At 43.2% G+C, this 25,369-nt stretch overlaps 1 protein-coding gene across 2 annotated transcripts in view; it reads left to right on the forward strand.

Moving 5' to 3' along the window:
- LOC144146007 (uncharacterized) overlaps positions 1 to 25,369 on the forward strand; it is a 64,497-nt gene that overhangs the window by 23,451 nt on the left and 15,677 nt on the right. For both annotated transcript variants that reach the window (XM_077677908.1, XM_077677909.1), the window contains 8 exons: positions 5,443 to 5,504; positions 8,468 to 8,545; positions 10,469 to 10,550; positions 12,663 to 12,724; positions 16,244 to 16,315; positions 19,955 to 20,024; positions 22,769 to 22,809; positions 23,487 to 23,561. In XM_077677908.1, the coding sequence (XP_077534034.1) occupies positions 5,443 to 5,504; positions 8,468 to 8,545; positions 10,469 to 10,550; positions 12,663 to 12,724; positions 16,244 to 16,315; positions 19,955 to 20,024; positions 22,769 to 22,809; positions 23,487 to 23,561 (542 nt within the window). The remainder of the gene's footprint in view (positions 1 to 5,442; positions 5,505 to 8,467; positions 8,546 to 10,468; positions 10,551 to 12,662; positions 12,725 to 16,243; positions 16,316 to 19,954; positions 20,025 to 22,768; positions 22,810 to 23,486; positions 23,562 to 25,369) is intronic.

Raw genomic sequence — 25,369 nt, forward strand, 5'->3', positions numbered from 1 at the left:
CTGTACGCAATAAAGTGTCTCGACTACTTACGTGAGCGATGCAGATAAAGTGAAATGTACAATGGCGACTTATCAGCGACAATTGTCAGATGGAGCCCAGTTCGAACCTGAACGTTACATGAGAGACGTGTAGCGGAGTAGTTTGTTTTGTAAAGTGACTGGCGTGCATGGGTATGACCTTCCCACCTTTCTCGCATGCATGTACACATACATACACACATCCCTACCTACGTACGTAGCTAAATAAATGCATGCATACTTACAAACACATACATACATACATACATACATACATACATACATACATACATACATACATACATACATACATACATACATACATACATACATACATACATACATACATACATACATACATACATACATACATACATACATACATACATGCATGCATGCATGCATGCATGCATGCATGCATGCATGCATGCATACATACATACATACACTGGTCATTTTCAACCAATCCTGGAGGACCGGTCGTCTGCAGCCCAGCTGGAAGACTGCTCGCATTGTGCCTATACTGAAACCAGGAAAAGATCCCTCAGACATTCAATTGTATCGACCCATTGCGCTTTTGAGCTGCATAGGCAAGCTGATGGAAAAAATGGTGCTGCTTCGGCTAGATCGGGATCTAAGTACTAGAAATATTTACCCACCACAAATGTCCTGTTTCCGCAAAGGCAGGAGCAGTATCGACAATGTAATCGCCCTTGCTAATTGCGTCAAGCGCGAAAAAGCACTCCATTACACCGTTATAGCGGTGTTTTTGGACATCAAGGCTGCGTATGACTCTGTCACGCATGACGCTATCCGCTTTCAAATGCTCTCATTGGGTATTGGTGGTCGGATGTACGATTGGCTATCGAATTACCTTAGCGACAGAAGCATCTTCATGACCACCTCTGATGGCGACACATCGAAGCACACCGTAACTCGTGGTGTTCCACAAGGAGGGGTACTCAGCCCAGCGCTTTTTAATATTTCCCTCATCGGCATTGAAAAATGTTTGCCACCTCATATCGCGATTTCCTTATATGCCGATGATATTTGCATATGGTGCTCCGGCCGAAATAGGCGTGTGCTTCGTGCGAGGCTTCAGCGGGGAATAGATGCTATCTCAGAATTCCTCGCAGTGCGTGGACTCCAAATCTCGGCAACAAAATCAGCAGCCATCGCTTTTACGAAACGTGATGTCACTCGGTACGAGCTCAAGGCAATGAGGATACCAATACCTTACGTCACAAATCATAAATTTCTCGGCGTCACATTCGACAGATTGCTGACATGGACACCCCACATTCGCAGTTTGAAAGAAAAGTTCTCGTCATTTTTCAACATCTTCCGAATGCTTTCCAGCAACAGTGGTGGCTGCACAGTTTACTCGCTTCTTCGTCTCTACGACGCTCTCTGCGAAGGTCTTTTACGCTACAGCCTTCCGGCGTTGTTTCCTCTCTCAGCTGCAAATCTCAAGGCTTTGGAAAGCATGCAGGCGCGCATACTCCGGGTGTGTATCGGCGTCCCAAAAACAACATCAACCCTGGGAACGTTCCTTGAATGTAGACGATTGACGCCGATAGCGCTTCGCAAACAGGAACTGCTTCGGGCATGTTTGCGTTTTGTCACGAGGCAACGTCACCATCCATTGGCTGAGACTTCTGCTTCAGTTCTGCAAGACCTTTTACCGCAACATTACGAGATCCCATCTCTGCCTTCGTACCCGCTATGGTTGCTCCCACCCATAAGCATGCACACAACCGTGCCAGGAGTGACGCGAAGAGCAAATGTTCCCGCTCCAGCTCTTAAGTTTTACACTCTACAACTTCTATACAGGAAATACATCGGCCATAAACATATATACACTGATGGCTCAGTGACAGAAGGATCTTCCACGATTGGTATTTGGATACCTGCGTCGTGCACTACGATAACCAAAAAACTCAGTCACAGGACGTCATCAACAGTGACTAAGCTCGCCGACATCCGTGCTGCTCTTGAATACACCACCACGCAGTCACCCAGCCAATGGGCTATCTTTACGGATTCCCGCGCGGCCGTTCAATGCCTTCAGTCTTTCCGTTCTAACCAGCTGGTCGTGGACACTCGGTTTTTACATCACCGAGCCGTGAATGCTTGCCATTTCGTCGAACTACAGTGAATACCGGCACATTGCGGTGTATCGGGTAATTCAACAGCAGGCGCTGTAGCTTCCCAAGCTCACAACTGCCAAGTGCCTACTGCGGCAATACCGTTCTCTAGGAAGGATGCGGCCGCACTTGCGTGTCGTGTTGCGCGGCAGGTACAGCTTTCAATATGGATGGATCCTTCACGTCGCTATACCCCGCTTTATTCTGTCGACCCAGAATGTACTTTCAAGTTGCCCTCTAATCGCACCAAACACGACGCAGCCGTAATACACCGCATACGCCTGAACGTCGTCTACACGCGCCTTTTTCGTTTCAAGCTTTCTGTCCGGACTGTAACTGTCCCGAAGATATTTACCATGTCGTATGTGTGTGTAAACGATATGAGGAACCAAGACGCTCCTTGACAGTAACTTTGGGCAGGCTACCGACATCGTGTCTTACGTTGAGTGATGTGCTTGGCCCCTGGTCATGCGCAAAGATGGCTTCACGTGCGACGAGGGCCTTCCTAAGCTTCCTTCGCAGTTCAGGCCTAGTTCACAGACTTTAACAGTGCCGAGCATTGATTCGACATGTGCTACAGGACCGTGACCGTTACCTTTGTGCTCTAAAACTCTTAGTGGCGTCCCAGTGAACATTTCGGGGCTGTGTTCACCGTGACTACTAAGTTGGCTGTCAAAGTGTTATGATTGCTCGTGGTCGCTCCACAGTTTCCTGAACTGTGCTCAAATTAAAAGTGAACCTTCAGCCATTGCGTGTTTACCCCTTCTTTTATTTTTAACCTGACCTTGCGATCTCATGACCACGTGTAGTCGCTCCGCGGTTGCCTGAACTCTGCTAAAATTGAAAGCGAACATTTCCCCAGTGCGTTAGAACATTTCTCTAGTGTGTTTTAACACTTCTTTCATTTTACCTTGAACTACTGAACTCTGTCTACAGACCGCTTGTCGTTTTTTTTGTTTTTTTTTTCATTTGTGTCATTATTCACCTGACGTAGCATGTTAGGCTATCTGCTGGACAGACCTCGTCAGTACCATTAAACTGCGTTCTCTCTCTCTCTCACATACATACATACATACATACATGCATACATGCATATATACACACATACATATACATATGCACATACATACATACATCCCTACCTACGTATGTACCTAAATACATACATACATACATACATACATACATACATACATACATACATACATACATGCTAAGTAACGTTTGGGTTTAGGCTAGCTGGTTCATAATTAAACTGTGAAACAGCGCTGTAAACGAAGGCAGTGACAGAAGACAGACACGAGCGCTGACTATCCACTGAGAAATATTTATTGCTTGCGGAAATATAAACGAAAAATACACTGACGTCACACCCGTGCCTGAAAAAGAAACCAAAACAAATGTACAAACTGCAGGCGCATCTGCTATGCCATGATAACTTAAATTAAATGTTCCGGTACACAAGTTCGTTCTGATACAAGGCTACGGAAGGGGTGCTCACGAAATCTTCGCCACGCTGGGCTATCTCCCACGCCTCGTAGATTTCGCGTGCGCCTGTGTCACGAAACCTCTTGAGCACCTTAGTGTTTTCCAAACGCGGGGAGCTCTTACAGGCCTTGCAGTGCGTTGCGAACTTGCATCCTGTGACGGTTTTGAGGGAATACGCATGCTCCCTTAGGCGCTCGTTCAGGCAACGCCCGGTCTGCCCCACATGCACGACCACATGCGAGGGGCACCTCGTACACGACGCTGTCGCGGCAAGCCACAAAGCGCTTCGCGTGCTTCTTCCAGCAACGCACCTTTCTGGCTTGCCTTGGCAGCGCCGTGTATGAGGTGCCCCTCGCATGTGGTCGTGTGTACATGGGGCAGACTGGGCGTCAAACCAACCACTCGTTCGTAGCTCGCACGCTTCCTGGAAAAGCGGTACCATTCCCCCAAGTAGAAGCGCCATCCAGCACCAGCCAGGAAAAGGGCTGCGTACGGCCGAAGTCTTAACCACTTCCGGGGCAAGCTGCGTGGTATAGCTAGTGGCGGCGGTACCGGTCTTCACGTTTCCGCTATTTTACACCTTATCTTTAAAAAAGCTGCTCTTAAGAGTTATATATATTCGTGTCCTCGGTGAGCAAATCTACCGATCTAGAGCAACTTGTTTTTTGAGTTCATTGTTCCTGTATCCTCACTGTATCGGCGGGCGCTGCCGAAGTCGCATTTTGTTTTTGTTTCAGTCGTAGCTACACTGGCGTTGTAGCTGCGTGATATGAGTTTTAGGCTAGCGCGTGGTTTTGGCTTATGCCGTTTATTTTCCAGTTGACAGTGACAACTTCTTTCCGGGAATGCTTGCTGCACAGGGCTAATAGCTATCGGCGAACACCACACCCCCTGCAATTTTCCACGAGCCAAGTAACCTTCAATAATAAAAGTTATTAGCTTCGAGAGCCTCGCTGAAAGTAAGAGTGAACATTGCCTTCGTGCGGGTTTCAGGGCGGTGATGCAAAATGTCTTTTTAAACTAAAAATACCCAAGTGCCGTAAAGAAGCTTCCTAAAAAATACACACCTTCGTGTGTGCCGCTTGCTTGCTGGGTCACCATTCTATATAAGGTTTAAAACCGGGCTAGTGTACGCATAAACGCATTGCGCTTAGTCTGGGCTTGCGTCATCTCAAGTCATTCACTGAGAGGGCAACGTTTTTATACTCATCCGTAATACAAATGCAATTGTCTCAGTCCCGTTGTGAGAAAATGTCTATTCTGGTCATTATTACATCAACGGCGCAACGTTGAACAAAGCAAAACAAAGTTATACGTTTACTGCTTTATTGCTGTCATACCCGCGTCTGTAGAAACCGGCGTAGAGAAAACTATTTTTTGCAAAAACGAGAAATATGATTTTTACAAAACAACTGGGAGAACGCCGACGCTCGCAACAAAGGTGTTCATATTGACTATGTGTGAGCAAACTTGGATGGATTATAAACTGCCTATATCCCCAACTGTTATCTCTTATACTAACCACACACACATCATCAACCTGCTCGTTGCTAGTAATATGGCTAAGATATTCGGGTAATTATTTCTTTCATCGCGTCGCTTCCACCATCGCTGTTTTATTTACAATTTTCTGCAATCACCCCGCAGTTGCCTGTTCTTCAGCTGCAACCTAACTGGTCAACAGGAAATGTTCCCATTTTCAGGTTAAAGGTACATATGACATTCAGAGGCCGTAAGTGTAATAAGTATCCTGCATTTTTATATACAGGTATTTTGGTTTTCTTTGCAGAAAGATTGAAGTTGCCTCCTCTACCAGCCTGCACTCGAAAGGAATTCAATGTCAACAATAGCGTAAGCGTTTTTCAGAATACGCTGGACTCATCTGCCTGTTTATATATATATATATACATATATATATATATATATATATTGTTACAGTGTTAGGTACAGGACAATCACTAGGTTGTCTGTTACGTTAGTCGGCAGTCAATCGCCTGTGTAGGGTATGTTACAGTGGAGCGGGATCCAGGGGGTATGCTGACACGTAGAAGAGGAGGGCGAAGAAGAGTTTTTCCCCGGCTCGCTGCTGACCGGCATCTGTGGTAGCACGTCTTGCCTGTGGCTCCGCACGACTTGTAAATAAACCCTTCATCCATTTGTTACGTCCGTAGCATCTGGTGGAGGTGCCGGGGATCGAACCCGGGGCCTTTCACCCGGGTTCGATATATATATATATATATATATATATATATATATATATATATATATATATATATGTATATATATATATATATATATATATATATATATATATATATATATATATATATATATATATATATATATATATATATATATATATATATATATATATATATATATATATATATAATGTTAGTAGAGACAGAGACACACGAGAAAGACGTAGAAAATAGAAATAAGTTTACTGACATTTCAGGAAGAGGACTTCCTTTCTTCGGAGTCCTGTAACGTCAGTTCTATTTTCTACGTCTTTCTCGTGTGTCTTTGTCTCTACTAACCTTATTTTTTCGCGCTCTGTGTGAGTGAGTTTTTATCTTTCAAGACTATATATATATATATATATATATATATATATATATATATATATATATATATATATATATATATATATATATATATATATATATATATATGACAGAAAATAGGGATTGGCAGTCAAGACAACCTCGGAAAGTAAAGGGGAAGTTGTGGTGGGTCATAGAAGCGGATGCAGAATTTTTTGAGTCAGAAAGAAATTGGTGAAAAAATGCCCGCCGGGTGGGATATGAACCCACGACCTCCAGAATACCGGTATAGTGCGATAACCACTACGCTACCGGCGGGGATGTTTCCCCACAAGTTTCTCGGGTATTTATGTTAAGGTATTTTTGTGTCCTGTAATTGGGGGTGGTAGCCAGCGCCACTCGGACTTCACGGGGTGAAGGGGACCTTCTTTTAAACCCCCGGGCCGTGACTCGCGTGCCTACGACATGTCGAGAGTGGTCGACCAGCGTTGAACCCTCTTAAGCTACTTTTGGCACCAAGACTGCCAGAACAGAGGCCCTCGCTAAGCATGTAGCGAATCAGGAAATGGGAAATGAGGGGCTCAGTGAAATAAGACAGAAAATAGGGATTGGCAGTCAAGAAAACCTCGTAAAGCAAAGGGGAGGTTGTGGTGGGTCATAGAAACAGATGAAGAATTTTTTGATTCAGAAAGAAATTAGTGAAAAAATGCCTGCCGGGTGGGATCCGAACCCACGACCTCCAGAATACCGGTCTGGTGCGACAACCACTACGCTACCAGCGGGGCTGTTTCCCCACCAGTTTCTCGGGTGGCAAGGTAGCAATAAGGTGGCAATAAGGGTGGGCAAGGTAAGCAAGGTAAACTTCGGCAAGGTAAGCGTCGGGGGGAAGGGCGCAGAAAGAGGACAGTGACTAGCCTTAGATGCAGCTATACAGCCCTTGCTTTTGGCGACGGCTTGAGGAACTGACAAAACGACGGTATTGGGTGCTCCTAATACGGAACGTTCAACTAGCTCTGTCGTTCGGTTGGCAATCGGTGCTTCGGCTGCTTTCACTTGCATAACCAGGCCTAGCCGAGCTAAGCTGCAGCCTTATTTATGATTAAAAGAAGCTAGACCATTCATACCACAAGCGGGACGCTACGCTTTTCGGTACACGCAAGAGAATCGAGAATAATTGGTAAACCTAAAAACACTGATCGCAGAAATTCCACTCATTTCCGCTGTTCATACTCTCTATGCCTTTAAACGTCACTAATCCTATATGCCAACAGCCCTCACAAAGGAGAAAGGAGGTAGGCGGTTAAAAGAAAAATCATGCACCCCTCAATCTAACGACGACGATAGTTCAACGCAAAGCTTTATCGTGATGGATTCTTTGTTTGGCCAATCTCATACTGCGAGAGTGTGCTACTCTGGAGGTGCGCACGACTTTTCCAGAATACACACACACTCTCGGGCGAACGCACAGAAACGTTCTGGTGGTCTAGCAGCGAGGTGCGAGTTTCGCCGCGTGCCAGTCCTGTTAGCGTCTTATTTGTCTTTGCATACGTAGCGAAATTCCATATAGGACATCACCAACTAGCACCATTCTACGTCCTTTTGATCTCTCTCAAGAATTTTTATTGCTTTACCACAGAGCATGAACATGCATATTGCAATAGGCATTGTGTCCCGCTTAGCCTGGAAGCTGGACAACATAACAAACCTGTATGTGTAGTGACCTATAAGCTTAATCAGTGGTGGATGTCGGAAAATACGCCGGGATCTTCTGCATTACATAGTACAAAAATAGCGTAGTAATTACTGTATTAGTTACTCTGTAGTAATTAGTATAGTAATTATACTTCTACTGCCGTAAACAAAACTTCTGCTGTTATACTGCGTCCGGTAACCAGAATTTTTTAATTAAAATTTTTCATTTGCGGAGATCCCTTTTTTGCTCATGTGGCACGGGCGGACATGATAAAAAGTAAACATTTTTTTGCTAACCCATTATGCATATTTAAAACGGATTCACTCAGTGGTTGTGGCTGTTCGGTATCGCTAGACGCAACGCAACCTTTCGGTTCATTTTTTACCTCTACAATAGCGGGTTTAGATGCAGAAGGATTCTTATGACATTATTAACACAATATTTAGTTAAAACTAAGGCTCATATTAGTTATACACATGTGCAAATGCGCGATTTATAATGGCTTCACGTGCTTTTCAGATTTTCGCTATTTACTCACACCTCCGCAATTTGCATATTTTATGTTTTTATTACAGTTCCGTCCTCTGACCAGCTGCGCATATTTCTGTAAAAACACAAGCAACAAAACCGTGAACGACGGCAGCCCTTGCGTCGTGAGTGTCTTGTTTTGTAGTTTATTTTATATGCATTTGAAATCTTCTCACAAAACGAGATGTTTTTTGGGATTGCAATAGGCTTGTAGTGTAAAAAAAGCCCATTGAACAAAGAGGGTTGCTACCGTAAAATAATTCCGCCAGGAAACGTTTTGAATATTTCATGGGTTCAGTCAGAATAAAGAAGACAGTTCCTCCAAGTTTATTTCCCAATTTTCGGTTCATAATGTGTGACAAATGGGAATCGCGTTGCATCTATAGCTGAAAATTTGGCGTTTATCGAGCACGCAAATAAAATTGAAGAAATTATTTCTAAATGTTTTACAATAATTGCTGCGTTGCTGTTGTCCTAATACTCACCGAAGCAGGATTATGCGTATACGTACTTTTGGCACTTGCAAAGTAGAAAAATCCCGATGAAACACCCTTTAGGGCATTGTTTTACAATCACCGAAAAACGCAACCAACCCACGAGGAAACCCGATTGGTTTCTATGCAAACAAATGAAATTGAAAGTACCTCATGTTAATTGTTATATTGTGGTAATCTAGTCTGTACACCACGGTAAAGGGAGCACATGCACCAATTATTTGGAGAGAAAATCCGGACGCATATCGTAATACTAAGGAGGGGGGCAGTTTTACCAAGTCAGCCTAGCCACCAGTTCATTATGTACTTCCGCTAAATAGTCACTCCCAGCCGGTTTCAAGATTCTCCTGTTTTTCGGCATCAACGTTTCTTCACCCACGTATAAGCCACGCAGATTCTGTAACGAGGGAAGTTTGCGTAGCGCTGTTTTATTGGCCATAAACACCATTTCTTTTACTTTAAAGTAGGTTGTAGTGAGTGCCAAGTTCAATTAGTTAGATTACACTGAAAAGTCGAGGTTTCAAAAAAATTATGCACCCCTCCGTCTAACGACGACGATGGTTGAACGCGAAGCTTTGTAATGATGGATTCTTTTATTGGTCAATCTCAGATTGCGAGTATGTGTTACTCTGGAGGTACGCACCACTTTTCCAGACTATACAAAGCAACTCTTTCGTGTGCACTCCGTAGGCCCAACGTTCGAGTTTGCGGGTGTACGGCGCCAATCGGTACATGGTACCTGCTACTTCGCGTTCGCTTCAACTATGTCGAAGTGCAGCAACAGGATCGATGCAGGCTTCATAACGCGAGGGAGCCTGGTTCGATTCCGGCCACGCCAAGCGTTTTTTTCTTTCACTTTACCCACGACTATTTATCATAATCACAGAAAGTTGGCTTTCCTGCAGAGTGTATTTGCGCACAACGGCATCAGTGAGAACACTAAGGCTTCGCTTTAAAAGCTTGGATGACGGGAAGATTCCATGGTAACGTGGGTTACCCGGATTTTAGACCGCAAAGCCCTTCCGTTGTGTTTGCTGAGTAAGCTATGATATTTGGTTCGATTTCATTTTGGTTGGACGGTCCAGCTATAGAACGAACTGGCCCTCTGGAACGCTCGAGCAAAGCACACACACACGCGCGCACGGAAACACGCGCACTGGCGCAAGCACGAACACAAACACGCACACAGACAAAAGTTTCTTTTGTTAAGTGCGGAAGCAGGCTGTTGTAACTTACTTTTCGTTGTATTAGTAAAACGATTTCCGATACCATTCTTGAAGCATTACACTGCGTTATAAAGCTAGCTTCTCACTCGATGGAATTATTAATGTTCTTGTATAAATACGAGAAATAGCTTCAATCAGAGCACTTGATTTTGCTGCAAAGTATACCATACCGATCTGAACCGGCGATTTCGAAAATCTTAACACGTGATGGAGACACCATGTGTGGCTTAATGTCTTATTAGTCGTCCTGTTTGGGAATAGAGTGCCTGCACAAAAGAATATACTCCCTTGTATTAGCCATTGCTCAAAGTGTTTTATTTTCATTTAGCTGAAGTGGTCACGCTCAGTTTTCGGCCGATTGCGAGTGGCGTTGACCGGGCAATGCTGGAACGGCATCTGTAAGCATCCTGGTGAGTGAATTCCGAAATTATTTTTATTGTTCTGTGAGCTGCCATGCTACACGATGCAGTTTATGTAATGCAGACCACAGGAGATTAGACTATGGCCGGTCACATTGACTATCATGCTTAAACTCTACCAATTTCTTGCCATTAGATGCGAGCACATGTTTAGGTTGGCTATAATAAATAATTCCAAAATAGGTATCTCGGCTGAACGCCTTACCAGAAAAGTTTGCTTTTGCTTATCGGTGTACTAAATTACTGAAGAAACCTTTGAACTTCTCGATCCTGCGTCCAGAAAAACGATATCCAAATAAAGCCTTACGTGCTGACGAGGTAATGACGTCAAAAAGAGTTCATGAAAATCTGGTGAAAAACATTCCTGGTTCCAGTGGATTAGGAATAATCGCTCCCAAAATTGCGCATTCACTGGACTATTGCAGTCACATCGAGTGAATCATGACACATAAAAGCGACTGCACAAGGCCTTAGCAACAACTATTAATACTAAGAACTTATGCTTTGAAACAAGACGATAGAGCCTCAAAAGTAATTAAACTAACCTTCGAGTTTTTTCAGTTACATTTTGTCCAACAATAAAAGTTCGCGTCATTGAAAAATATCCAACATTCTGAATCCTCTTTTGAGACTGTATATATAACATTTTCTAAAGTAGAGACTATAAATATCGTAACTCTACTTATGCCACTTTAACAGTTGCAAAAAATCTCTTATCACTACATACAAAGTTATAGTTGAAGGAAACTACATAATCTGCTTTTAAAAGACAATTGCGTGACTGTTGAGCGGGGTTTGCTTTCTTACTTCTGTAGCGACCACAAAATTTGGTTATAACCAATAGAATAAATTGGCTCGCACATTAAGTACAGAAATGAATGGGGATAACACAACGTGGGTATAAATTGAAAGGCAGTTTTAAAGTAGCAGAGATTATGAACCATTCGGAACTCAAAAATGCCAGCATTGCCCAGGGTTTGCCCAAATGTTTGCTCCAAACAATCTAAGGAACAAAACAAAAAGTTAGATTCAGTTATTGCGCAGTGCCTTTTTATGCTCCACGACCAATATAAGGAGCCCCATCATGTTGTGTAGTCTGTAGCGCGAAAAACAGTATCTGACAGCGAAAGTATGCGCTGAGAGCTTGACTCGCAGTATCCAATACCAGATTGCCCTTAGTTTCTACAAAGTAGGGTACACTATTCAACGGGAGTACCTAAGGGATTACGGAGTACCTAAGTAGTATTTTTTTATTTCACTGCCTAGCGCAAGTCAAAGCATTAATACGTGTCTGAAGCCAGGGACAAGAGAAAAGCGCAAAGCTCTGATTGCGGCCTCGTGGTGTCACATATATTTTTATGTTTACTTGAAGCCATCTGACGCTTCAAATTATTAATGACCACTTCTTTCATAGCTCATCAAGACTTCGTCTTTGCTCGCAAACTTTAAATATTAAACTTGCATGCGCAATGCGATAGCTGCAAACTTGAAGTGCAATTCTCACGGCGAAGTTATTCTGTACAAAGAATACATTTTGCAGGTTTTGCAAGAGAAGAAACAAATTAATTTTGCTCAATAAACAGCGATTGTCCTAGAGGCCTAAGTTTACCGTAAGAAGCAATGAAATATTTCTGCCATTTTTAGGCGTTCTTCTTGCCCAGGTAATGATGTTTTTGAACGTAAAAGGTGGGATAAGTTTGGGTAGACTATGTATCATTTTTTATTAAGCCAAAAAGAAGTAGGAGGCCATTAAGTCCTTCGGAGCGAATGGAGCCGGTACAAGATGTAGAAAAGTTTGATAAACGAATAATTTTATGTTGGTGACGGAATGTTGAACTCAAGACATCATCCACAAGGCATTGTCCGCAACAAAAATGGTGCCCTTCGAAATGTGGTAAACGGCAGTTCAATGCACCCGGGCATCTGGTTGATCACGATTTACACTAGAAAAAAGCCAATAAATGAAACAGCGGCATTAAAGCACCTCCTTCGTAACTTTGGTAACGAACCACCGGGAAAATTTGGTTAAGCAAAGCAAGTAAGAAATCGCTCAAATCGTTTGACTTACGACAATCATGTATTCTCTTCTTTTCTTTTTGGAAGAGCCACTTGAATCACCAACGGGCTTAGGTTGCATGGACAAAGAGCTGTTAGCAAGTCAAACGGTAAGAAATTTCTTCCGCATTTTGTACGAAAAACCGCTGTGTTTTTGTACGCGTGATTTTTAGGAAAACACTTGGAAATGTTGGAATGTCCTGCGCCAACACAAACGGTCGGTTGTGTGGGCTTTATTAGTTTGTTGAGAAACAGCGTCTCTGACTTTATGGTTGATTTTGTGTATACCTCAAGCAAAATATAGGAGCATTATTTTACAGATCGACGCATAATAAAATAAGAATGGTAAAAGTGACTTCAACTGGATACTGCTCTCCACAGGCCCAGTAAAAGCTTTCGTAACATAGCAAATATATATTTATATTCGTTATAAAAAAGTCCGCAGGACTGAATATAAATTTCTATAAAAGCAGCTATGATTTTCTCGCCATGCACCGCAAATGAAACCACGAAAATCTTAGAGTTAAGGGACATTGCAAATAATGCTTGCAGGTTCCCTTACAATTACAATGCAAATAAAGGTGGACAACGACCAGGGAATAACAGACCGAGTGGAGAAACTCATTCTCCCTTGAAAAGCAACATACAGATATAAAGCTGCGTCTATCTCATTTTAACGGCGTGCGAGGCGCTGTAACTGGGAGGTAGGACGTCCGTTTTTCATATTTCTCTTCAAAGAAGCTTTTTTCTATTTCTGGACATTATTGCATGGTTTCTTGCATGAGTGATTCCCATGTACGAATCATTAGAAACGATGAGCAACCTCCAAACGAAAGACTTGAAACTGTAGTGTTGAGGCTGTCTAGGTGTTCTGGTATGTCTACGAATGGTATGGTTCATAAAAACTCATGACAACGCCTTTTTATAGCAACATTGCATTTGGACTGTCGGTCATTTAGAGTCCTTCTTTTCACATGGGCTAATATTTGCAGCAATTTTGATTATCTGTGAAGATGAGCTCTAAATCTAAGAACAGTGAACAGTTGTGTTGGAACCTTTCACAAGTAACATTTCCTCCGGAAGAGCAAAGGTTGTTAACATTGTGTTTCTAAAGTAATCAACGTTTTTTTAATGGTAGTTCATGAGAACACTGGGTAGACATTAACCAACCCAGGTATTTTAAAACGCCCTATTGTTTGAGCGCTAATCAAATGAACAGATATCAGGAAAGCACAACTCCAAAAATCCTTACCATAGAACATAAAATGGTCAGTGGTTGCAACAATGGACTGGTGGTAAATGTCAAATGGCTCTAAAAACTGTTATTTAATAATTCCGTCTATGTTGCGAGAGTTTCCTTTTCCAACTTCTTAATTATTCTTTTGAACGGCTACAAAATATCTGTCATAAGGTAAACTGCAGTAAGATTTCAATATCGAAAAGGCTCAGTGGCTTCTGGAACGCTTTGTTGTATCACTCCAGCTACCTATTGGAGTTTTATGCTAAGAAAGGATGTAGTATTTGTCACCCTTGGAGGTTTTTCTTCCAAAATTTTTCCTCTCCATGTTACGACCTTATCTGCTCCGTTACAACATACCAGCGAGGTTAAACCGGTCGGTGAGTCGTGGCCATAAATAAGATATTTAAGGACCAATCTCGGCATTTCCAGTCGCGTTCGCTGCGGCATCCAGGTGGACATCTTTCAATATACTGACAGCTGTAAGTTTTTTTTTAACTGAAAACAACCTCGAAATGTCTCTGTATGGTGACTAGTGCATCTTCAACTAACAATTTTCAATATCGGCGCCCCTGTTAGTTTTGTAAGTAAGAGCAATGTTAATATTTTCTTGCATTAGATAAAGTGCTCTTTTTTCAGTGGTGGTGATACGCCTGTCCGCCCACTTACTGTTCAATTAAGGCCATGGACCCAGTCGCTTATGGCCTCTTCTCGTTAGCACTGAGTGGGCTTCTCTCCCACTCGTCACATACTAGAAAATAGCCAGGAAACTGCGGAAGCAGGCCCGAAGGCGAACTCAAGTTTTTTCTGCACTATCCGTTTGACGTCCTCAGGAATGAACTCTCCTCAAAGAAAAGTTGCAGGGCAGGACACAGTGCAATGTCCGTATCTTGTCGAATATGCATCCACGTTTGCAGCCATCTGAACTCTGCCATTCGACCTGTCGTCCTTCTAAAGATGCAAAAGATTTGCTCCACAATTGCTCCCTCTACTGTAAGAATCATTTCTTTGTTCAGAATTTAGGAGTCTGTACGTAGTATACTCTGGTTCCTTCGCTTTCTGATATTTACTACGCTTCATCTGATAAGTGCTTCGAAAACTAGGTCAACAATTTACTGGTTTATAAGAAAATAACGTGCGTCAATGACTGAATTGGGTTTGCTGAGGTACCGTTCGGGTATACGTTAATAACATCGAGCGCGACGTAGACATTAGGTTTAATTGTGGGTAATATTTCTGCGTAAGGGTTCCGGCTAGTTGGTAATTCATTGTCAACACAGTGCGAAAAAAGCGCTTGTTTGTCGTCTTCGTTCGTCCCTGGTCTTTTTTCGCGTTGTGTTGACAAGGATTATACTTCTGAGTTAAACCGTGAAAAGCCGCAAAACTGTCCACAGTTTTCTACACCCAAATATCCGTTTTAAATATTATCAATTTGGATAGAAATAAAATACCTGGTAGAGAGGAGGACTGTAGCAATTTGACCGTAAATATTTCAAATCTGTCAGAATTGGTCCTTGTTATAAATTTTGGTCAATCCTCTCTTTCAAAGTCTTGGTAGGCGAAACTGCTCGAAATCATGAAGACCCAAGTGTCACGTGCTGATTTTGCAGATTACGCTTCGTTCTTCTTCAAGTGTGTGTCAATCATTAGGAGAGAAATTAAGTGACTATTTCAAACAAAATATTCTTTTGCAATTTCAAATAGAATGTTCACATCATGTCATACACACACTAGGTCTTGCCAAAATTAAAAGGTTAAAGTGCTGGTACAAGGTCCTGACCGTTGTGAACAATAGAATATTTGCCGATCTGATAACAGGTAACAGATATTGCACGCCAAATCCACAATAAAATCTTTCACGCACGAAAAAATATTTATTGCGTGTTTCCACACAAAACGCAAGGAATTTAGGAAAACATTGGCATTACGGTTTGGCACAAGGTGAAAGGCATTCGTCTGCAAAGTTGTCTACCAATTTTAGACACATTTTTTTATCAGGTATACAAAAAAGCCCAAGATTTGAACACTCTGGATCAAAATGGCAGCAGCAAGACTTTTGAAAATTTTTACTCGTGTAATATGAAGAACAAGAGGCAGGAACACCAAAATTTAGCACTAGGTAAAATTCTGGAGCATTTTCTAGCGGCAGTGTCAATTAGTATAATATACGCGCAATTTTTAGTCGGCGTGTGCCTACCGCTTTGTGCAGGAGCTCCTGCGGGGTTCTGGACTGAGCGCTGTGATTTTTTACTTAGTATATAAATTTGTGCCAGTTCCCCCCAAAAATAAGGGCCATTACACTTTGTTTTTTCTTCGTTGTATGAAATTAGGTTTGATATTCATTACAAAAGAAAAGTAAGACGGTAAACGCCACTGTATTTTCTGATTTCAGGGTATTGTGTCTGAATGCACCTTTCGTTGTGGCAGGAAAGCCAAGAAGCGCGGTAATGGGGTTACATGTCTGGTAAGTTTTTTTTTTTTTTTTTTTTATTGCGCCATTTTGCCACAGGGCATAGATAACAGGAAAACAATAGACAAAACAGGACAGGGGAACGATAAAAAAGGAAAGCAAAAAAAAAAAAAAAAAGGAAAGAAAGAAAGACACACAGTGTGAGGCGGGCGCACTACAGGAAACTATAGAGTCCAGTTTCGGAAATAAATTCCAACAGTTTCTTGTAAAGTGGGCCGTGCGCCCACCGATGAATATCTGGAGGTCGCCCTGGGCGATGTCCTGTGGGCCCCATGTGTCGAGCTCGGGTTGATTGAAGCCCTGGACACGTCCCTAGCAAATGTTCCAATGTCGCTTCAGCAACAGGGGCAGGGCAGTAGGGGCAGGTCGGGGAGGGATCTGCAAGACTAGAAGTCCACGTTGCTCGCACAGCAGGCGTCAGTGCGACGCCCAGGCGGATTCTTCGAAGCACGACCTCTTCACGACGGGTTAAGCCGCCAGGAAGGTCAGACCCACGCGGAGGGAGGCTCATTTAAAAATGTACTCTCAATTTCTGGAACTGTATCTCACAGATAGAGTAGTTTCTTCCGTTAGAACTACCCTACATGCTGTGGGAGGTTGATGAATAAAGTGTTTTGTGCATGACCTCAAGTCTACCTTGATTTTTGTTGTTTCTGTTCTAGTGTGCTTTCATACATGCCCCTGAAATTCCTATCTTGCCGCTGTAGAAATTACGAGCACAGTTACCTGTGATAGGGGGAAATGATGACGATTTTGTCTTGAATAATTGCAAGTTCTTGACGCTCATTCACTCTGGTACATCAGGGTAGAAAGTTTGTAGTGCGGAATATTCGTGCATAGCTGACTTTCTGAAAAAAAAATACTGCTTTCACTTATACGTAGCACTACTACTAGGAGCCCATACACAGAAAAGGTTACTTATCAATATTGCGATTAAACTGGTTGTTTTTTGAGAAACCTTCCCTAGTGTCTATTGTAAATTAAAGAAAGCAAACTAGTCAGGTTGATGATCTATAGCCGCTTTTTGCTGGGGAGGAGTCATTCTTGAGAAGGACAGTACTAAATAACTTCTCACACGGGGTGCTGGTATGTGCCACTTTTCAATTACGTGTGACTGGCGTTTTGCGTGCGTGGCCTGTGTGACTTGCGCTGTTTTCCTCAGCAGTATGACTAAGAATGCACTACGTGAACACATCCAAAAAGTAAACTATGTATTTTTTTTTTATTTTCAGAAGTTACGGGCGTCTTAGTCATGTTCCTCCGCTTTTGAAGCTGAAAACGTAGTTACTAAGTTATTAGAATTTTTTCTGTTTATGAATGGCATCTGATACAGGCCAGCTAATAACACTTAGAAAATATTATAAAAACCGCATTTTATAAAACAGTTATATATAAATTCTTGATACAAAAGCATTCGTGGTATCGGTGCAGAACAGGATACTAAGAATGACTGACCTATATGTTGGTGTTTTTATTTTGTTCCTGTGAAAGCTGCACCATCAACAAATTCAATTTTAAATAATTTCGATTGCATTATATCACCAGGCCAAGCATAATTGACTGAAGTGTGATTTCGAGAATACCATCAGGTTAATATGCCTGAGCGACGGTATTATTTTTCATAACGTATGTATGTTTACGCAGGCCAATGTCTCTCCGTCCCCTTGGAAGAGAACTTACATATGACATTTGGACACATGGCACATGCCTCCGCTAGTTTTTTCGCTCACTTTCAAGCGAAAGCGTTAGGGCACACCACAATTGCATGTTTGCTTGACGAATCATTTGACAAGCGCCCAGTTTTGTCAAGCGGCTTGCATATTTTCTTAGCGAGAATCAGTTTAAAGCAGCCACATAGCGTATTATTGGTGTTCCTATTTTAGTTCCGCCAAAACTTGTATACCTGCCTTTATCAATATTTTGCTTGCCTCCTGAGCCTCTGAACATGTACGGAATCATAAAAAAACGCCGATACAGCGTTTCATATTCGAGAAAAAAGCAACAGAATGTTTAAATTTTGATATAGTGAACAGCAGCGCCTAAAGTACCAAGAAAGTAAGTGCAGAAGAGCACATATTTTGGAAGAAAGAGAACGAAAGGAGACATATTATGTAGAGCAAACCTGACCAATTTAAATCTTTAGTTACGTTCGAACCACCTTCTGTATGTCACATCAGATGGTAATGATAGTGTAGAAATATTTTGTTGGAGCACGGACAGAGTATTTGAAATTAAAACGAATACAAATTAGTTGAATAGAGAGGTTTTCTCTGTCATAAATGTACAACTCCGGAATTCGAAGCAGCAAAAGATTAGTGGCGTTGGTGGCAAAATAAAAATACAAGTAAAAAATTCGATAGTAACAATGTTCAGAAACAAACGTACCGTAATTAACCCAACCTATCACATAGTTCTGGTTGAGTGTTGCCATTACAAGCCCCTCCGTTCCAGGGCCATAAGTAATTAAAATTCGCAGCACACACTGTGCCTATGTCAATGAATTTATATAATGGAGGACAGAAGGAAATAACGTTTCCCAGCATTTTCCGACAGCGGGCGAAAATATGGTTCGGAAAAAGGAGCTGGCGATTACGATACTCCCTAATGCAATATTTGGGTGTAGCAGTAGTACGCTGAGGCAGAACTCACTCGTGGGTTCTCTCGACGGCAGTTATGGTGAGCCTCTGCGGCGGCAGCGCACAGTGCGTCTCAGGTAGGGACCGAGAATTGCGTCTTAAGCAAGCGCACATCATAGTCACGTGCACGCCCAAACTCACGTTGTCGCCTCAGCGTTGCACCATCGAGCAGCTCCTGCGGGCACAGCATGGTGCCCCCTCGTCTCCCCCACCGCATACTTTCGGAGAGCGCTCGCTCGCCTAGGCCCGGCAACCCCCCCCCCTCCCCCCCCCCCCCCCGCCCAATTTCGCGACCTTCTCGTTCTTTGCTTTCTTTCATCATTCGCTAGTTCTTTCTCTCATCGGTCCAGGCCATCGTTCTGTTGGGTACGCCAAGCGGCTCAGCCCAGAAACGGCCGCCGAAGGGCTTGTGCCCTAAAATCGCGGGCCATCTCCACTAATGTGAAACCTGCGGAGGGGCGAAGCATGCAGGGTATAAGCGTATTCTTGGCGCCTTGAGGTTTTTCCAACGGAGATGAAACCGTTGGGGGGTATAGGTTTACAGCTTAGCTGTAAAACCCTCGCGTCTTTAAGCACGAAGTGTTCCAGCGCGAGGCGTAAACGAGTGTCCCAGGGTTTTCTTAATACGCGTTCAGAAGCGTTCCAGCGCTAGGCGTAAAAGAGTGTCCCCGTGTTGTTTAATACGCATTACAATCTAGCGCGAGGCGTAAACGAGTTTCCCGCAGTTTTACTACCGTGGATACATGAGGCGACGGTTAGGATGACGACATTAGACGCCAACAGCCCGAGCCCCTCAGGGGCTTCACCACTATAAAGAAATGTCTTGAGACATCTGGAGCGGATATACATTTCCTGTTGTCTTTGTAGAAAAAAGGCAAACGCAACATAGAACGTATTCCGCCAGGAAAAATACCTCACCTAGTACTAAACTGGTTGAATACAAAGGCATTCCTGCCCCACAGTTTTTTTGAGAAGGTATGCTATGGCTTGTTTGCAGATCCGGAAGGCAACCGCATTCCGCAGTGCTGTCATTGGCGTCTGCTTTAGAGGAAGATGCATGAAAATCGGTAATGCAACTTTTTCAACTTTTCTTTTGCTCTTTCCCACAACGTCAAGCTTCGCTGTAGGTTTGTGTGTTACCCAGCCTCGTGAATAACATTGTCTTATATGTTACCTGCGGCCAACCCATGAGATTTGAAATAAGCTCATATCAGCACGTAATCATTTCTTTCGTGCTTTGTATTAGATAATGTACAATTGCCCGAACAAAATCACGCTAGGGGGCGGAAAAAGAGCCCTACTTGAGATTCAAAACACAATCATTCCGCGCATAAAACTGCGGGGTCCTAACTATGTTTTATGTTATAAAGCATAAATACAACGCACGCATAAACAAGAACAAGTGCTGCCAACAAATAGAGTTTTTACATTTAATGTGCAACGCAACGCCTGTATCCACTGGCGAGGAACGCATGCAGGCAACCATGCGAGTGGAGCGTAACTGGTTACGTCGGGCTCCATGGGATGGCGGTACTTGTCCGTGCTAAGCAGCATTTGATATGATGGACGTTCCAAACTCTGCCCTGCCAAACGCAAAGTAATGCATCGACTGCAATGTCACTGTGATTAATAACATCTATGTGGGCACCGCCGTAGAGAATCGGGTTGAAACGGAGCAGACGACGCGCGCCGGTGTTTTTCTTTCTACGGCGTGAGGACGCAGTGGCACACCCCACGCAATGTCCATGGCGCTTCGGCCATGTCCGTGGCCGTTTGCATTGTTGCCAGGCGAATCAATTGATAGTAAACTTTTCAACGAATACCACCTATACAAAGCGTAATTACTGGCAGATAAGGGAGGAACCATCATGCTTCTGTAATGACTTCGCATATCAGTCTTTGAATGCCTTTGTAACCCACGATTGTCCGGTAGTAAGGTGTGCGTACGTACTCGCCGGTGAAATATCCTTGAAAGTTCAGCAGCGCTACATGTAAGTTAAGTCAGAGTTTATCACCGACTCGCTTGCGTGTCACGTATGGGTCACTGGTGGGTCTCCTTTAAAATCAGAGTTCGTGACTCACAAGTGAGACAACCTGATAGTACGGTCACAAGACCTAGCAGCGACGAGACGAAACAGTTGGTGCTGTATTTTTACGTATTCATTAGTGAACAGAGAACAGATAGACACACTGACCAAAAATTTCGTTTTTATGCTGCTAAAAAATTAGTCTTCCAGGCATTTGCACCCTCACGTACCGTTCTGACTTCTAACAAAGACAGTATCAGCGGGACAAGCGGATAACGGTTGCCTTAGCTGAAGCAAAGCCCAAAGAATCCCGAATAAAAGCATAATTCATGGAAACATAAGCGATGACAATCGTACAGTAATACGACACGAGTGCACCCGAATTCACATTTTATACTTCAGTTTTGTGGCGTCCCGTGGGGATTTCGCGTGGACACTAAACGTGGTGTCATGCGTGTCAAACCAGGGAACGGGCTTTTCGGGATCCGGGTCCTCGACGAAGTTTTCCGGTTATACTACCGTAATCGTGCTAATGGGATACAAAATACATTATTCGGTTCCTTCTCAACCTGCAAGCAGACAGGATTCAAATGACTGTCACGAGACAAACCCGCACGCGAAGCTTGTATTAAACTGGAAAAATAACGAAGACATAAGAGCACTTCTGTAGGTGTAAAGGATGCGAAACAGTCATTTCGCACTTGCTGAACTTGCACTTCCATTGTGATGAGGCTCTTTTTCTTTCTTTGATTTTTTGTTTCTATTCGTGACGGAAAGCCTCGGATAATCACTCTTGTGAGGCCCATTTTTATGCTTATCGTTATGTCGCCGTAACGCTTAGCCTTACAATGCAAGCAAACATCAATGCGCCAAGCAAACACCATGCACTGTGTACGTCAACTTGCGTGTAGCGATCCAGGAGTTAGAGATCAAGTCTTAACGGTAGGCCTAACGTCAGGCAAGCGCGTTTCCGTTTTAACATTTCTCGCATGCGACCAGTTGGGGCACCATAGTACGATAACTGGTTTCAGTGGGTATTGCGTGGTAACTCTACTAGTGTGATTCCGGAACACACAAGTTTGTATCGCTAAGCAAAGATGACATTCATGCTGAAGTTCGCTGCTACTCTCCTAATTTCGGATTCACAAATTAGCATGATCAAGGCATTTCCATGACTCCAAAAGTCACTAACACGCATACCTAACCCTAAAAACAAAATTCACTCACTAGGCCTTACATTATTCCGCAGAGCCATCAAATGGTGGTGACATTGGGGATACTTCATGTAGACATGTTTAATGTATTGTCTCCCCAAGAACTTCAACAAACCACGCAACATCAAGAAACTAGCTTGAACGCATGCCTTAGAGCAGTTCGCAATTTGCCTTTTTTTTTTGTTTTCGTTTGCAATAAAACCGATTCAGGAGTACTGCTATTTTATCATGTAGGACTTCGCAAGAAGTGAACGCGAGTACGTTTATTTTTCTTGGTGTCATTCTGAACCCACAATTTAGGCACTGAATTATGAAACCAACTGCTCTACAAAACCTAAGCACTTACTTATTCTTATCCGTGGTTTTAGATCATTCTTAAATCAACCTCTTAGCTTTAGAGATGTAAAGTGGCTGACACAAGACAAAAATATATATCGAATATTAAGGCCTAATTGCACAGGGCTGATTTGGTATTTCTGTGTGATGAAACCCGGGCACGGTACTCCAGCTTTATGTCAGGTTCCTCTAATTCTATTTTTTCCACTTATTTTTCGCTCATGGCTCCATCAGTCGAAGTTAAAAACGAACCACTGGGATTCACAGAAACAGAGGTAAGTTTCCTCGGTATAGAACTAAACACAATTATGTTTTAATGAAAAATGTGAAACGTAATTTCAAATATTTAAAATATTTGCAAGTCTCGTTTTGCATGATCCTCTAACATGATGGTATATTTTAATAAGCAGTAAAGGAAATAAAATGAGTTTGTTATAATTGCACAAGATGTGGAAAACACTTGGGGAAGCCTGGGAGGGGGGGGGGTGAGGGTGGTGCATTGCATTTTGAGTCGCTGACAGAAAACCGACCAACTCGCCCAAGCTTCCGCTCTAGTAAGAAAAAAAGAATATTGTTTTGTGGGTTGATTGAGGTACTAATTTTTATAAGCAGGTGCCTGTTGAGGACACCGGCGGTTTAAGCGGAAGGGGAATGAACCATTAGGATAGCAAAAATAACAGAGTGTTTCAATATTGCCGCAACAATATTTTTCCCAAGGTGATATCATCCTGAGTACCACAACTGAGCGCCTCAGCAATGACGGAAAAGCCCTAAATGACCTTCTTGCTTCAATTTTCTTTTACCTGCGCTGCGTAGTTATGGGCTACGTAGGGAAGAAATTTAAAATGGGAGAATTTTCAACTTGGTCGTGATTAAAGAAGCAGCCGAAGTTTAGCCTGGCAAGATAAGGGTGGAAGAAAAATGGCACATAATGAGGTACACTTTGACGCAGGTGCGGGTGGGAGCACGTTGCACTTATGTTGCCAACAACCGGCTGACGCAACGAAGAGAAGGAGCTCTCTGTGTCGTAAGTATTGATTGATTGTAGCGTTTAACGCGCCGACGCAGCGCAGGCGATGAGGCGCGCCGTAGTGGAGGGCTCCGGATTAATTTCGACCACCTGGGGATCTTTAACGTGCGCCGAAATCTCGAACACACGGGCGTTTTTGCTTTTCGCCTCCATCAGAAAAGCGGCCGCTGCGGCCGGGAATCGAACCCGCGAACTCGTGCTCAGCAGCGCAACGCCTTAGCCACTGAGCCACCGCGGCGGGTCTGTGTCGTAAGTAACATGACCTCATTGCGCACGACTCTCAAGTTTCGTAAACCCTGGTAAATAAAGTGACACTACAGTTTACAAAGATTTCGGCCTCCATAGGTAGATTACGGAACAAAGAATAGACACTTGGGGCAGGAGCAGTTCCCTAGTAACGCAGATAATGCAAGAGAAAACTTGATTCCAGTATAGCCCTGCCATGCACTTTCCTACATCGCGATTTATGATGTGGCAAAGTCTGAGCAAGCAAATGGTATTAATCCCACCGCTGCTCTGTGTGAAAGATTGAGGCAGGCACATGTCAATGTAAAAATATGTATACGAATAGTTCTATCATGCACGTGATTTTTCAGTTATGGTGTTTAACTCGCGGTAGCGACAACTGAGATTTACTCTGAGGTTACTCTGAGGTTGGCCGCCGCGGAGGGCTCAGGAATAGTTTCTACGGCCTGGTGACCTTTACCGTGCGCTGAAATTTCGACACGCTGTTGTTTTCGCGCTTCGCCTGCGTCTGAAGACCGGCTACCGTGGCCAGGATTGAACCAGTCTCCTTGGGCTCAGCAGCGCATAACCAGCTCCTGAGCGACCGCGGCATGGCACGTCGTTTTGTTTAAAGATTGCAACTTCAGGCAAAAAGCAATATTGTGAAGGTTTTCTTACAACAGTTGGTGGCAAGGTCTGTATCAGTTTCAGATTTGGTCGATTGCCGTAGAAGTAGAGTAAGGAGTTTTATGCGGGTGAACGCGGGATCTGTAGCACCACTGTAGTGTCGGGAAAAGTCTGAGACTATTGGGGTAACCGGATACTTCCGTGGCTGGCCGTCAGCCATCATACTTTGAAGAATTTTACACTTTCTGGGCAGCTGAATGTTCCCATACACGAATGTATTTCCAGTCTATCCGTATTTACGGCGTGGAGCGCGCTCTGTAGTGTGAAGAAAACACAAAACAAAATGGAAACAAAGCAAAAAAATGACAGCTATATTTTTTTTATTTTATTCTACTGTCCTGAAGCGAGGGTGTCCCTTTTCCTCAGTAATATTACTGGCGCTTCTACTCAACACGGATAGCATCGCTTGCTGTCTAAAAATGCGGAAGAAGTTTTGAAAAGTGTAACGCATCAGTTACACGCAAAGCCATTCACCGTTTGGCGTTGTGTACCAAGCTTCCATGTACAATGTACCATGAGTGTACTATGAGCGCTTGTGTTTGTCTTCTTTCCATCGTCCTTGATGAATCACGCTCTCAAAGTTTTACCAAATATGCACCAACTTCCCCAACAGTCTGTTCTACTCTCTGCTTCTATTTCTTTCCCTGGATCCCACAAAGTCTACCTCGTGTAGAACAAATGCAAGCAAAAGGGTTACTGTGCGCATTCAGTTTCGAAGTATATAGGCTGTGCATATATGAGTATACACTACTATGATAAAATTAACGGTTTTAGAGCTGTTCGTTCTCATGAATTTGCATCACAGAAGCAATAGGAAGGTCAAACAGAAAAAGTCTGAGCCCATACAGTGAGTCTTCTGTGTGTACTACGAAGCCTACCAATGCATTACATCC

Source organism: Haemaphysalis longicornis, unplaced genomic scaffold, assembly GCF_048455015.1.
Source record: "Haemaphysalis longicornis isolate Haplotype H1 unplaced genomic scaffold, Haemaphysalis longicornis Haplotype H1 scaffold_7, whole genome shotgun sequence".
NCBI lineage: Eukaryota > Metazoa > Arthropoda > Arachnida > Ixodida > Ixodidae > Haemaphysalis > Haemaphysalis longicornis.